Raw genomic sequence first — 14,246 nt, 5'->3', positions numbered from 1 at the left:
AGAAAACCGTGACTAGTTTACACTGCAGGCTCAGTGAAGATCAAAACTAGGTTTGTCTTGCTCTGGGCACTCTATACACACTTGTTTGATGATCAATTGAATCAATGAATGAATGAATGAATGAGAGTAATGGTCATAATTATAGACATAGTTTGGATATGAAGAAAATGCCTCCGGATGAAGAAAGAGAAGTCAAGTCAGAGGATAAAGAACCCAAGGACATGAGCAGTTGCCAGATTCTTCTATGAGTAAGTGGGATGGGCTCTCCCTGAAAACTTACCCATACTAACTGGGAAAGAGCCTTATGGTGAACTCTTTTTTGAACTACACATACGTTTTCCTAATTTGTCTTCTAAAAATTACATCTAGGGGGGTCCCTGGGTGGCGCAGCGGTTTGGCGCCTGCCTTTGGCCCAGGGCGCGATCCTGAAGACCCGGGATCGGGTCCCACGTCGAGCTCCCGGTGCATGGAGCCTGCTTCTCCCTCTGCCTGTGTCTCTGCCTCTCTCTCTATCTCTCTGTGACTATCATAAATAAATTTAAAAAAAAATTTTTTAAAAAATAAAAATTACATCTAGGGGCGCCTTGGGTGGCTCAGTAAGTTAAGCATCTGCCTTCAGCTCAGGTCATGATCTCAAGGTCCTGGGATTGAGCCCCTTGTTGGGCTCTGTGCTCAGCAGGGAGTCTGCTTCTCTTTCTTCTCCTGCCCCTTCCTCTCCTTGTGCTCACTCTTGTCTCTCTCTCAAATAAATAAAAATCTTTTAAAAACTACATCTGAATTTCCATCTATCACTCTTCCTTGTGAGTATACCTCATTAACACAAAGAGTTCATGTCTACTTGGCCATACAGTACATGAATTCAACTTCTAATTTATATAAAGTACCAAGATTTTTATGCTCCTTTTGGGTAGCTCTGACTCCCCTTCTCCCCCCGGAGATAACACATGTCAAAAAGTTTTTAAGATACTGGCTTTTCCCAAATTCTGCATTTACATCCTTGAAAGAGCCCCCCACCCCCCGATCTAACTAAATATTAGAGGTATTTGACCTCTTATTTTAAAAAAAAGAAACGTTTGATGTTCTGACTATTTTCAACAAAAGATCTCTGTTCTCAAATTCGTTCTATGGAGAGAATTCCTCAGTTCTTTTGAGAGGGATAAAAATTCTCTCAAGTCGGCCAGACTGAAGATCAAGGGTGTCAGAGCACCACATGTCTGAAGAGTGATCATCATCATGAAAAGAGGCTTGATGGTGAGGGGGATGTTTCAACCCCTGGATGGACCAATGGATTTGGAGCTAGAATTTAGGAGTTTTACTCTTGGTGTTGTCACAGGGTGGTGCCTTAAGAAGATTTGAATCTCCTGTCTCTCCTGGAAGGCTTTAATTATTTCCTAGGACAAGCCCAGATCTACTTTGGGAGTTTTGTCCAGGTGGCTCACACCCACCTCACTTGCTCCCCATCCTCCGGACACAGACAGCCCCGTTCTAGGGCTTCTGCGACTCACTCCACCTGCCTTCCTGGCCACTTTCCCCCCTTCCTTTCTCTCTCCATGCTTTTTCTCTCGTTTTCTCAGATCAGATTGTAGCGGTGATCAGGTTTATCCCCTCTCATAACCAAGCTTGGAAAAACAGGGAGTACAAGACCACAGCAGGCTCTGGAAGACATTGTAAAACTACGTATCTTAAGCAAATCCTTAACTTCCTACTGTAAGCCCAATTGCATAATGATTTTCACCTGGGAAAATGTAGTAAATACTATGTAAAACAGTATTGTTAAAAAAAAAAAAAAAAAGCAAAATGTACTAGGCTCCCACAGTGCCTGACAGCTCCAAAGTGACCAAGGGACTGTTTGCTCATTAGCTGACTTGAAATCCGTATTTGTGGACGGTTGAAGTCTTAAAGGTACAAAAGCAGTATGTACAGCTCTCATATAATGTCCCTTCATTCCTTTTGTTAGACTTCCTTTTCTGAATAGCATGGATCTCGAAACTAATGACCAAACGGAAACCTTCATAAAATGTGTAGACTCGGTGGCGCAGCACATCGGGGAACGCAATCTGGTTTTTAACCACCTCTGTGTTGTGTTTTCAGAATACACATGGTTCATTTTAATCTTGATGTCTTGAAATGATGAAGGATTTTCATGCGTTGGCTATTTCCCATGGGGGAAACTCACAGGTAATTCAGGAAGGGTTCTTTTAGAGTTTTTTTTTTCATTATTTGTAAGGATCTGGCAACCAGGACACCTTCTCCCTTGCATATGAATATCTATATTTTTATGTAAAAGGTGCCACTGGTGTTTTAACTGCTTAGATTTCTTTTCTTTTTAATCATTACTTGGGACAGTATTTTCTTATAAGAGGGAATAGGAAGTAACTGTCTCTTAGGCCCACAGCAGACAGTGGGGCCTGATTTCTTATGTCCCCCAAGGCACAGCCTTCATCACACACACTACTTGCTGTGTTTTGGAGCTAGGAAGGAGATCACTATGAACTGCAACCAAGGAATTCGGTTCATTGAACAGAAAGCTCTTTCCCTTGTGTTGCCATCTTAAATCCTTTTGATAAACCCATAAATTACCATATTGTCCAAGTCCTCTGGGAAGCCATTCTTAATCCCATCATTATTTATGTAGTTCCCTATCTGTCCAGTAAACCAGAATTTAGCTGTAAAGGCATCCGCTGCTGAATTTCTATTATGATCTTGTCTTAAATGTGAGCTGATTTGTTTTCCTATCATGGATGGCCTTAAGTAATGTGTGTTCTCCTTTTTTTGTGTGTCGTCTGAGGACAGTGGGAACATCATAGAATGGTACAGCGGGGGCATCAAGATTGCTCCTAAAGGATCTAGAAGGCACACCTTCGTGTCCATTACACATGGCCACTAGAAATTCTGGTGAACACGGAGAGGGAGAGAGGAGGGTGGTGGCGGCAGCTTTCCAGCTATCTGCCAGACCATCACAAACTTCTTGTTGGGATCCCCAACTCAAGAGTGCTGAGGATGATGTTTGCTAAGCAAATGTGTTGACAAACAGACCAGACCTTAACTTAGCTTCTCCTTTGTGTTTCAAGGTAGAATCCTGTGAGTAGTCTTCATTTCATTTTCACCAAGTTTAAGGACCATTTTCACCTGTTTTGGGGCTTAATTTGGTACAGAGTGAAATACAGTGGATTATGTGTAGAAGGATTTGGATTCTATGGGGCACCTGGTGGCTTAGTTGGTTTAGCATCTGCCATTGGCTCAGGTGTCCTGGGATCGAGTCCTGAGTCAGGCTCCCTGCTCCTCACGGAGTCTGCTTCTCCCTCTCCTCTTTGCTCGTTCTCTATCTCTGTCTCTCTTTTTCTCTCTCAAATAAATAAAATCTTTTTTTAAAAAAAGGATTTAGATTCTAGATCTTGTTCTGGAATGTATTAGCTGTGTGACCAATAACAAGTGATTTAACTTTTCAGAGCTCTGATTCTACAGTTATTCATGGAGGACTCACTACCACATGAAACACTTTAGAAACTATAAAACAGTACTTAAAATGCCTTTTAGATAGATAATGGGTGTTGTTCTGGACTCTCTTCCTTTAGCACCCCTTCCATCCATCTGTCCTCCATTCATCTATCTATCCCATTTTTTAAAAAAGACTTATTTATTTTAGAGAGAGCACGTGGGGCCGGGGGTGAAAGAGTCTTAAGCAGACTCCACACTGAGTACAGGGCTGGATGCAGTGCTTGATCCCACGACCTTGAGATCAGGACAGGAGCTGAAACCAAGAGTTAGATGCTCACCTGACTGTACCACCCTGGCATCCCCATTCACTAGTGTGAATGATTTCTAACTTTAATTTATAATTCCTCCAAGCCAAGTAAATGGGTTTTTTTTTATTCCTGCTAATTTTGGTGGTCCTTCTTCTCCAGGAGGGTTAATACATACTCTTCTCCCACTACAAACAGCCCATTTCTACTTGGGACATCTCTTTGCCAACTGTGGGTTTTAAATGTGAAAGCTTTGTGAGCCTCAGAAACATCAGTTTATCAGAAGTCTCCTCCACGGTATTGCACATCTGGTTCACTTCACTCTCATATTTTTTCTTCTTGTCCTATTAACCTCCTTTTTAAGTTAACTCTTTGCAATTTTTTTTCCTATTCATTCTCCACTAAGTCCTCACTTTCTAGATGAAATCCCAGATGTTATGACCTAGTGAAAATTTCTTCTTTATTGTTATGTGTATCGTGCATACAAAATATTATATGAACTGTAGTCAGATGCTCAGTTTGAAGACAAATAAGAAAGCAAACATCTATGTATCAGCCACCTAGGTTTAGAAATACTCTTATGACATATTTAGCCATTTAACTAATGCACATTTATTGAGCATCTGCTTTGCATCCAGACTTTGGGAACATATAGGATGACTGAGAGATCATGTAATTGACATGAAACAGCACATCAACATCTAATAGGGAAGAAAGATTGGCCAATCAGTAATTGCAACATATAAAGGTATTTGCAGGAGGGGATACAGACAAGATTGGAACCCATACCTACACCTGGGAGAGTTGGAAAGGCTACTAAAAGGGTGAGACTTTGGACTCAATTTTCAAAGCAACCCAAATGGCTTGCTTATCTATCTATGTATTTATTAGAGAGGTGTAAAGGGGGGTAGAGGGGGAGGGAGAGAGAGAATCTCAAGCAGACTCCACACTCAGTGTGGAACCCAACCTGGGGAGTGATTTCACCACCCTGAGATCATGGCCTGAGCCCAAATCAAGAGCTAGTTGCTTAACTGAGCACCCCCCCCCCCAGGTGCCCTGCCTTTGGACTGGGTGTTTCAGGGATGATTTGTCTGAAGAGGAGAATTCTTGGCAAAGGCAACAACATATGTAGTCTCAGGGCTTGGAAAGTGGCCAGTCCTTCTATCAGCTCCCACTTGGCTTCTGTGATCCCTCCCTCCTGGTGGCACCACCACTGCTCTGCCCTATGGTATTCTCACAGGTGTTCCATTAGCATCTCTACTCACTTTGTTTAGTCTTTCATTCATTCATCTGCTCACCCATCACTCTCGAAGAAATAAGCCTTTGGAAACTTCAGCCTGCATCAGAATCACCTGTGGAGCTTGTTAAAATGCAGATTCTGGCCCCTACAGGCTCAGTCATCATCTTTGGGGTGGGGTTGGGGGATCTGCATTATGGACACACTGTCACCAGGTATGTCCAGCACAGGTGGTCAGGATCACATTTAGAGAAATACAGTGAATGGGTCCCTTGTATGGAGAAGGGAGGGTTGCAGAGAACACGAGGAATCAGTGGTAGACGGTCTTGTGCTGTCCACAGTCATGGTCACCCCTCCGGTGTGTGCTGAGACTTTCTTGCCTCTACCTTTCTGCCTCAGCTCCCCTTTGCTGCCTTTGCTGTCACTTCTTTCTCCCCCCAGGCCACCACCTGTTTCCCTTGCTGTCGCAGAGCGCCCCACCCCCATGTGTTTCATGTCCCTGCTCTATGCTATCTCCCTCCTCCCGGGACATGATCTCTGCCTTGGCTCTGCCCAGCGTCCAGGCTGCGCTGCCACAAACAATGGGGTGGCATGCAAAGTGGACAGTCACTTTGAAAGCCTCCCCCCACCTCACCTCTCTATTCTCTATTCTCTTCTCTTTGAGGGGTTTCCTGAGGCAAGGGAAAAGACACAGGGACACCTCCCTCCAGAATGAGGGAAGAAGCGATTGGAGATAACGGAGGCAAGGGGCGCTGGTTGTCTGATTTGCTTCCATTACCGAGAGCATTTGAATAGTTTGAAGACGTGTAAACTGTGAGCCTAGACGTTTTCACTGAAATATATGCATGGAGATATTATCCTCCTGGGGACATATGCCTGCATCTGTTTGTCTACAAGTATTTACTTGCAGAACCTTGGTTCTGTCGGCTTTGTCTGCACCAAATGGGCATAACTTGGATGTATAATTAAAGATTTTAAACACTTGATTTTGATCATCCGTTTTGCAGCTGCCGTGCTCAGAAAATGCCTAAGCTTCTGTGGGTTAATGGGAGTTCCAGCAAGTGTTTCTGTCTCTCCTGGTCTCTATTAGTAAAGCTCCTCTCTTCCCTGCCTCTCTGCCTCTCTCCCCCTCCCTCCCCGCCTGCCTCTGCTCTTCCCTCCCTCCCGCTCCGAGATAGCAGACAAGAGAGGAACTGGTGCAGCTTCCCCTGAGAAGCGTGCTTGCATGCGCGGATGGGCAGGATCCCGTGAGTTCCTCTGCCATCGATGCCGTGTGCTTGGAGGGAAATGCAATGTTGGAGCAGGGGCTGAGCTGGACTAGAAAGGTGGCTGGGAGCTTGGGGAGGCCCGGATCCTGGGTTAGCCTCAGGCTGGAATCACAGGAATGTTTCACCGGGGTCTGCCCTGAGCATTCCCAGACCCCCATGGATTTCAGAATTCCCCAGCCTTTTCTCCTTTACCTTCGCTCTATCTTACTTCCTCCTGAGATGGCCCCAGATCTGCAAGAGACATTTGCAAGGAGCTATTTACTAACAGATGTGAAGAAATGGATTCTGCACTTGATTATTTAGCCATGATTTATCAATGATGATGGATTGGAAAGCAGTGTAAGTAACAGCTGTCTCTGTTTCTGTAGTTAGATGGTCTGTTCTTCGTTGTTGTTTTTTTTTTTTTTTAACTTTAACTTTCTCAGTGAATTTCCTTTTGAGAAGAGTGAGAATAACATGTCTCAAGTATTCCAAAGAACTTGGGAGGGTCCAGATTGTAGGAGCTTTCTTCTTATTCTATTGACTTGCAGAATACTTCCAGCTCTATCAGATGAGGCACACAAACTGATACGGAATCTACAAACATCCCCCTGAGGATGAGGCTGAAATGGGAAATAAATGAACCAGGTTTTGAACTGACAATCATTGCTATAATCAGACTTATTCAGAGTTGCTAAAATATTTGACATTGGCTCACTGTGGAATCAAAGATGGAATTGAAATGTGTTCTCTTCGCAGGGTCATAAAAATGAAGTTAGCCTGTGGCTTTCAGAACAGGTTCTGGCTACATACGTATGAGATTGATCCTCCCCCACCCCATGTTAAATGTCAACTCTATTTCCCTTCTATTTCAGCTTTTCTTGAGACAGAACACCTCCCCATTTTAGCATATAATGTCTGGCCACCCGAGAGTTGCAGGACACTGGCGATTTGCAAGCCAGTCTGTGCTAGTCAGAGTTTTCCATCTTTCTGACCTGGGGCTTGACTTAAGCACTTAAACTGCCCAGCCTTACAGGGGAAAAAAACCAGTAACTTGAAGACCAGAATCAGTTTATTTCACAGGAGAAGGGAATGGCTATCCGAAAGATTAGAAATTGAAATGAAAGAATATGATTTGCCTTTTCTTATGGGAAATAAGGTTAATTTGGTGTGGCAAGAGCAACTTCAGCTTTCCTTACTTGAAAACAGTATACTCCAGGAGACTTCTGAGGTCCTAAGTCACTTACATAAGAACATCAAAGTAGATTGCTGGTCTTTTTTTATGGCCGGTTGCAACTTTCTCTCTTATAGTCCGTGCGATAGTATCAATACAGAGATCTCTGCCTTCCTAAAACTTGCTGAGATCTGGAAGCGAGGTTTCTAACAGCGACACCATAAGGAGCTTTTCTGAGTAACCTTTGGCTTTCTCTCTCCATCCCATCCAGACTCTGGGCAGGGCTGCCGCCCCTCCCACCTGCCCATCCCCCTGCCTGTCTCCCAGCCTCCGTCCTTCCCCCTTGGGTCTTGGAACATCATGAAAGACCCTTCTAAAGATTCCTTTCAGCGCACCCTGCCCAGCTCTGGACAGAGGCAGCACTGTAATGTAACACACAGGGCTGCCAAATTTGGAATTGAATGAGTTCTGTTGATTCCTGAATATGAAATCCGTTCTGTGAGCAATTGAATGAGATCATATCTCACAAACCTGACCCAAAGTATTCCTAACTTTATTGATTGGCATTTAACATCATCAAGGGTTATAGCGCTGAGCACCCGAGGGGACCAGCCTAAGACCAAACTAAATCCCCAAACTCTTCTCGGATTCCTGCTTGGGCAAATATACCTAGGGCCACGCCTTTTAAAATATGTCCTTTGTTATCAAGGGAAATCTGAGACAGAAAACACATGTTGGCAGGGTCACGTGAGTGCCTCTCCGCTCATGAAGTGGTTGTATCACAAGGGGAAATGCTTTCAATCTAGCGCCGTTTTGTTTTGGTTTTTTTGTTCATACGGGTTCCGTCAGACTCACGCATCTGGAAGGGGTTTGGAAGGGAGTGAAAAAGCCAAGACAGAACATGCAGGGCAAAGGAAAATCACTAAAAAAGTCAGTTTTGAAAGGGAACAATTCTCTTACCCAATTCCAGTTCCCATCCTTGGTTTCAATTCCTGTGAAAGCATCCACTCATGTTGTCCTCCTGCGTTCATGCAGACACAGATTCTTTCATTCTGCTTTTGGATTTCAAGCAAAGGAGGGAGATTGCTTCAGAACTATTTTTTAAGGCAATAAGAAACCATCTTTGAAGTTCCTGCTCACTTCAACAGAGCAAGCAACTCCCATCCCCTCCTGCTTTTCCTCCTCTACACACCCCCCCCCACCCACGCCTTGGAAGTATCCCTGGTGAGCAGCTCTGAATCCCCCAGGGATCTCATGTGTATCCTATTAGGGCAAGAAGACCAGCTGCCAAGAGCAGGTTTTGCTTGGAGGGTGGAGAATGCTTTTTACCAGTAAACGAGCAATGGGGCCAAGATATGCTGATACCATACAGTCTTTGAGAGAGGCAGCTGATTGGCATCAGTAAAACTGCTGAGCAATTTAAAAAAAATACCGCAGTCAAGGTGAGAAGAAGAAGAGAAAGAGGTGAGGTGCCTCTGAGGAGTGTCAGGCCAAGTTCTGTTACGTGCCCAGGTCTGAATTGATAATGCCAATGGTTAATAGATAGAAACTGATCAATACCTTGCAGATGGAATGGAGCTTTCATTTTGGCCGATGTTTTGTGCAAAGCTTGCTCAGGAGCAACTGCCAGTTTTCTCAGTTGGCTCTGCAGTCTGGGCTGCGAAGGTGTGTTCTCCCTACAAACCCCTCTTCCTTAGCCACTGGGTCCCATCTGAAAGTTAGGAGCTGGGATGCCTGGGTGGCTCAGTTAGCTAAGCCTTTGGTTTGGGGCTCTGGTCCTGATCTCAGGGTCATGAGATCGAGCCTCACGCCAGGCTCAGCACTCAGTGTGGAGTCTTCTTGAAATTCTACTTCTCCTTCTGCCCCTCCTGTGCATGCTGTCTCTCCTCCCCCCTCTCCAAATAAATAAGTCTTGAAAGAAAGAAAGAAAGAAAGAAAGAAAGAAAAGAAAGAAAGAAAGTAAGTTGGGAGCTTATAAAAGGTTCCAAAAGCAAATGTTGTCTTCAGATCTTCAGCTCCGAGGAGAAGTGCGTCTATTAGGGTCATCACTTTTCTTAGGTTCTTGTGTTTGCCCTTTGTCTGTACTGACAGTCCGCAGTCTTATACCTTCAAGATCCCTCTCACCACGAGGTTCCTCCCAATTTCATCTGTACCACGAGGAACTGTCAGGTTCCTCGTGAATTTGGCTGCAGAGCCCAGACGTGTGTTGCACAGCACGCCTATCCTCAACCTCATCTTCCCACCTGTTCCCTTGGAAAGGCTGCAGGGAAGGCACCTGTCTTCAATAAATTTGGAAAAGAAATCTGACCCATTAAAAATGCCTCTGGAAATTTTCTTGATCTGAGGAAATCTTGCCTCCTCCGCCATAAACTTTCTTGTCATCTTTCTCCAGGAGCGGGTGGAAGAACCGCTATCAGACCCCCCTATATTCCGCAGAGCCAATAGTTAGAGTGCACACTTGAACTACTGGTGGGTACATTTCTCAGCTTCTCTAAGCTTCTGTTCTTGGCATCAGCAAAATGCACAAAATCTTACCGCGTGAGATTTTGCAAAAATCGAAATGTGACATGTGCTCAGCATGATGCCCTGCCATGTCCTTGTTGGTGATGTTGGTGACACTGTCCTCATGATCCTCTGTGCTTTCCACAGAGGGCCCCGATCCTACATGTTGGGGATTCTGGGGAAGACAGTGTGATAGACAGAAGGGGTGCTGGAGTAGGAGTTGAGACTTGGGTGTTTCTTCAGTCCCAGCCCTGTTAGTAACCACTTGTATGACCTTGAAAACATGATCACTTCTTCCCCCATGTCCACGAATAGAAATGGTTCCACTTACCTTACTGGATTACTCCACCAAGATTCACACTGGCCCTCAACCCAGCATGTCCTCCTTCCATCCCCGTCTTGGCTAATTCCTTCCTTCTCTTCCCTGATTCCATGCGCCTAGGTCAGGGTCCTTCCTCTACAAATCTGTGGCTTCTGCATCTGTCCACCCAAGGCTTCATCCCCACAAAGACATCATGGTGTGCTCGTCTGCCTCTCTTGCGAGACTGTAATCACCTTGACATGGACTGCTCCCTTCCCTCATCTTGAATGTCAAGACTAGGACCCTGCTCTGCAGATGTTTGCTGAATGAATGCATGAATGAAAGCAAGAAAGAATGTAGAACCTTTGCCCAGCCTCCACTGACTGTCTTGAGCGAAGATAAAATGAAAGACTGTGAAAGGCTTTGATGTGTGGAGAGTGCTGTGGTGGCCTTGAGCTTTAAATTTGTATGAGGCACCGTGTACTTTTAGTTCCAATATTTTAGGCAGGTTTTGGGGGCACTAAGAATCAAAACTTTTAGTGAACTGAAACAGTCTTCTTGTACTGTCCTTGCAGTCTGGGTCCATCCTTTGTCACAGAAGCAGGACAGGCTTTATGTGGGCCAGAGGCTCTACTGTTGGAAAATCTGTTAGTGACAAAACATTTCATTCCAAAATGATAAGGCTCTGAAAGCCAGTGCCCCTGGGAGGGATCACTCTGTAACTTAACTGGGCCTGGGGTGAGCTGGTGATTGCTGATCCGTGCCTGAGAGGATGGGAAAGGAAAAGAGCTTTCTAAAGTCATAGGTGGGTGAGGAGACAAGGAGAAGAAGGTCCTGGAGTATTGAGGGTTCAGCTCACCCACTCCTTGGCCTCATCCTGGAGCAGCACAGTCCAGAAGGGTGCTAGCAAGGACTCTGGTGCTTGACACACCTGGGTTTGGATTCCAGCCTTGTATTTGGGTCTCTGCTGTGCATCATGAGCCCTCACAAGGGAGGTTACGGTTTTCCCTAGCAATGCTCGAACTCTGGCCCATGATGAAACAAGCTCTTCCTTGGCATTAGGGTGGTTTTTCCTTTAGAAAATGTTCTTTGCAGAGGAGTGGGGGAAATGGCATGTCTGATAGAAATAGTCATTCCCAGTGGCCAGTGGAGAGCCACAGGATGGCCAGAGGGTGACTGAGGTCAAGTCCACGAGCAGGCTTTGTTCATAGACAACCTGTAAGGCTGTGTATATGAATTCTGCAGACATATATGAAAATGCTCATTGTGGCTATCTTTGCAGATCTATTATTCAGCTCTTCAGGTCCAGCCCAGGAATATAGAGGCTCTCAGATATCTCCACAAATGAGCCGCCCACTGCATCTTGACATGGGGCTGGAAATGTGGTGTGAGGTCATAAGCCTGCAAGGCCTTTCTATGCCCATTGGCTGCACGAAAGGGAAATTGAGGAATTCTGCAAAAGCCACAAATCTAAGATGTCAGCTCATAAATATGTAAACTCCTCTCTTAGGTAATAAGCTCCCTGACAGCCAAAACTGTCATTTGCACATTCTCGTCAGCTGAACGCAGAGTTCCAGTTGCCAGATTGTCCCTGGATGCTGGGACGCAGAGCTGGGGAGTGGGGAGGAGTGAGAAGGGGAAGCTGGGCTGATTGTTCCTTAAAGATCTCTGGCTGCTCTCCATGGCGCTGTCTCTGCCTCCACCCCACCATCAAGGGGGCTTTCTCTCTTGGTATTTTGATTACTAAGTGTAGGCAAAAATTGTGCTGTGTGGCACTTGCAATAGGAAAAGGATTGAATATGAATATGCAAATGGAGACTGGAAAAATTGTTGCCAGCATTTAGCTTTCAGCAACAGTGACTGAATCCGGACAGATTTCGATTTCTGTTGTATTATATTTAAAACTGTATAGGGAGCTTAACCAAAATCAACAGTTGCCTATATACCTAATTTTAAAATAGGCCTGCAGATAAAAATTAGGGCAGGAAGCAGATATTTGGTATGTAAACATGCTTTGAGCATCTGGTATGTTACAGGTACTTTGTAAGATTTGTGGGATTCGAAAGTGAATCAAAGAGCGGAATGCCTAAGTGCTTAAGATACAAATAAATTCTACTCTAATACTATTTTGATAAGCTCCCAAAGTAGCTCTATTAGCAAAATCCTACCAGAAATTATGGAAGAAAAGAATAAGTTCTCCTTTGGGTGGTGAGGAAGGACATGCCTTAGAAGTGGGTTTCAAGGGATAAGTAGGCAGGTGGCTGGAACAGGAGGGCATTTCAGACAGAGCAGTTGGCATGAGTCTCTGTTTATGCACAGAAGCATGAAAGCGCATGGGTGTATTGGAATTACATTCATATTGCATGATGATTAAAACTAAATACAGAGGATCCCTGGATGGCTCAGCAGTTTAGTGCCTGCCTTCAGCCCAGGGCATGGTTCTGGAGTGCCGGGATCGAGTCCCACATCAGGCTTCCTGCATGGAGCCTGCTTCTCCTCTGTCTGTGTCTCTGCCTCTCTCTGTGTGTGTCTCTCATAAATAAAGAAAATCTTAAAAAAAAAAACCTAAATATAGTTGACACTGTACAGTGTGGAGCTTTGGAGGTATCAACATAATCCTCCATCCCTGTGCAGTTGAAAATCTGCATGTAACTTCAGGCTTCCCTAAAACATAACTACTAATAGCCTCCTGTTGACCAGAATACCAAGAACATAAACAGTCGATTAACACATATTTTGTATATGGTGTGTATTATATATACTGTATTCTTACAATAAAGTAAGTTAGAAGAAAATGTTATTAAGAAAATCATAAGGAAAAGAAAATACACTTACAGGGCTGTATTTATCGAAAAAAAAATTAACGACGTGTAAGTGGACCTGTGCAGTTTCAGCTGGTGTTCAAGGGCCCACTGCATTTTCCAGTAAATCACATTAGCTGGATGGTATAGTGAGGAAGATGAATAAATAGCTGTATCAGATAAGATGCAAAATCATGTCCTGCTTCCTTGCTGATGGAAAACAGTGGATCATTGATCAAGTACAGTGAGAGAACCTAAAACCCAGTGCTCAGAACTGTGGTTCTGTGACAGATTGGGTGGGTGGTCTGTCTTAGACTACTTGTCTACTCATGACTTCTGTATTTCCATTTGTGAACATCATGGTGGAAAGAGGAAAAAGCAATTTGGGAGAAAAGAGGAAACTGAGTCCAAACAACTTGATTTCCCTTGAAAAGTCAGAAGTCACTGGGAAACTCTCTAGTAAAAAGTGCAGGATCTTATAGTAACTTTCAGGTAATTTTTTTTTAAGTATTTATTTTAGAAAGGTAATGCCCGCCAGCATTATGCTAACCCGTTACCTTTATTGAGGTGTACACTCAAAATTCATGATATTGAGAGATACTAATGAGCCTTCTAAAACATCAAAGAAACATGGGATAATATTTTGGATGCTCATTAATAGTAAGCCAGGGCATCACAGTGTTAAAAAAGCAATAGCGTTTCCAAGCTGGAAGAGTCCTTGGGAGGTCATGTGTTTTCTGACTTTTAGATCCTTGAAGAGTGGTGTTCTGGGAGTAGAGACTGGGCTAAAGTCCGGGAGCACGGCTGGTGACAACTACCATGCTCTCTCATACAGTCATTCTTGGATCTGTTTGCACATTCATGTTTTCTATTCAACAAATGTTTATGAGGCCCTTGCAACATGTAGGATAAATATTTGCATGAGATACTGACAGTGCCCTTCAGGAGCTGCCAGTTTTGTAAGGAGGTAAGACATGTATGTGAATAATGTAGACGGCATTATTTTTAAAATACTATGAAAGGTCAGAAATGGAAAATTGTTTCCAAGTAAAATGGAAGAGTGGCCCCTAAAATAGAGAATTTGCTCTGCTAACAAGGACTTCCACAGTCACATTTTTTTATTTAAGATGTTTTGAGCATCTAACCAGAGAAAAAAGTTAAGGTAAAACTGAATGTTCAACTTAACCCATGTTTTTATTCTGGGGAAATGCAGTGCAGGATTAGAACTGAATTGTTTAAAT

At 44.1% G+C, this 14,246-nt stretch overlaps 1 protein-coding gene across 3 annotated transcripts in view; it reads left to right on the top strand.

Annotated features, from left to right (window-relative positions):
* KIF26B (kinesin family member 26B) overlaps positions 1 to 14,246 on the top strand; it is a 447,298-nt gene that overhangs the window by 276,072 nt on the left and 156,980 nt on the right. The window contains exon 1 of one of the 3 annotated variants that reach the window (XM_041761107.1): positions 6,169 to 6,587. The exons of the other annotated variants lie outside the window; for them this stretch is intronic. Coding sequence (XP_041617041.1) covers positions 6,565 to 6,587 — 23 coding nt within the window. The 5' untranslated portion in view covers positions 6,169 to 6,564. Of the gene's footprint in view, positions 1 to 6,168; positions 6,588 to 14,246 lie in introns of those variants that run through there. 3 annotated transcript variants of the gene reach the window in all.

Source organism: Vulpes lagopus, chromosome 1, assembly GCF_018345385.1.
Source record: "Vulpes lagopus strain Blue_001 chromosome 1, ASM1834538v1, whole genome shotgun sequence".
NCBI classification, from domain to species: Eukaryota; Metazoa; Chordata; class Mammalia; order Carnivora; family Canidae; genus Vulpes; species Vulpes lagopus.
Note: the sequence above shows the minus strand (reverse complement) of the source record. Positions and strands in the feature narration are given on the sequence as shown.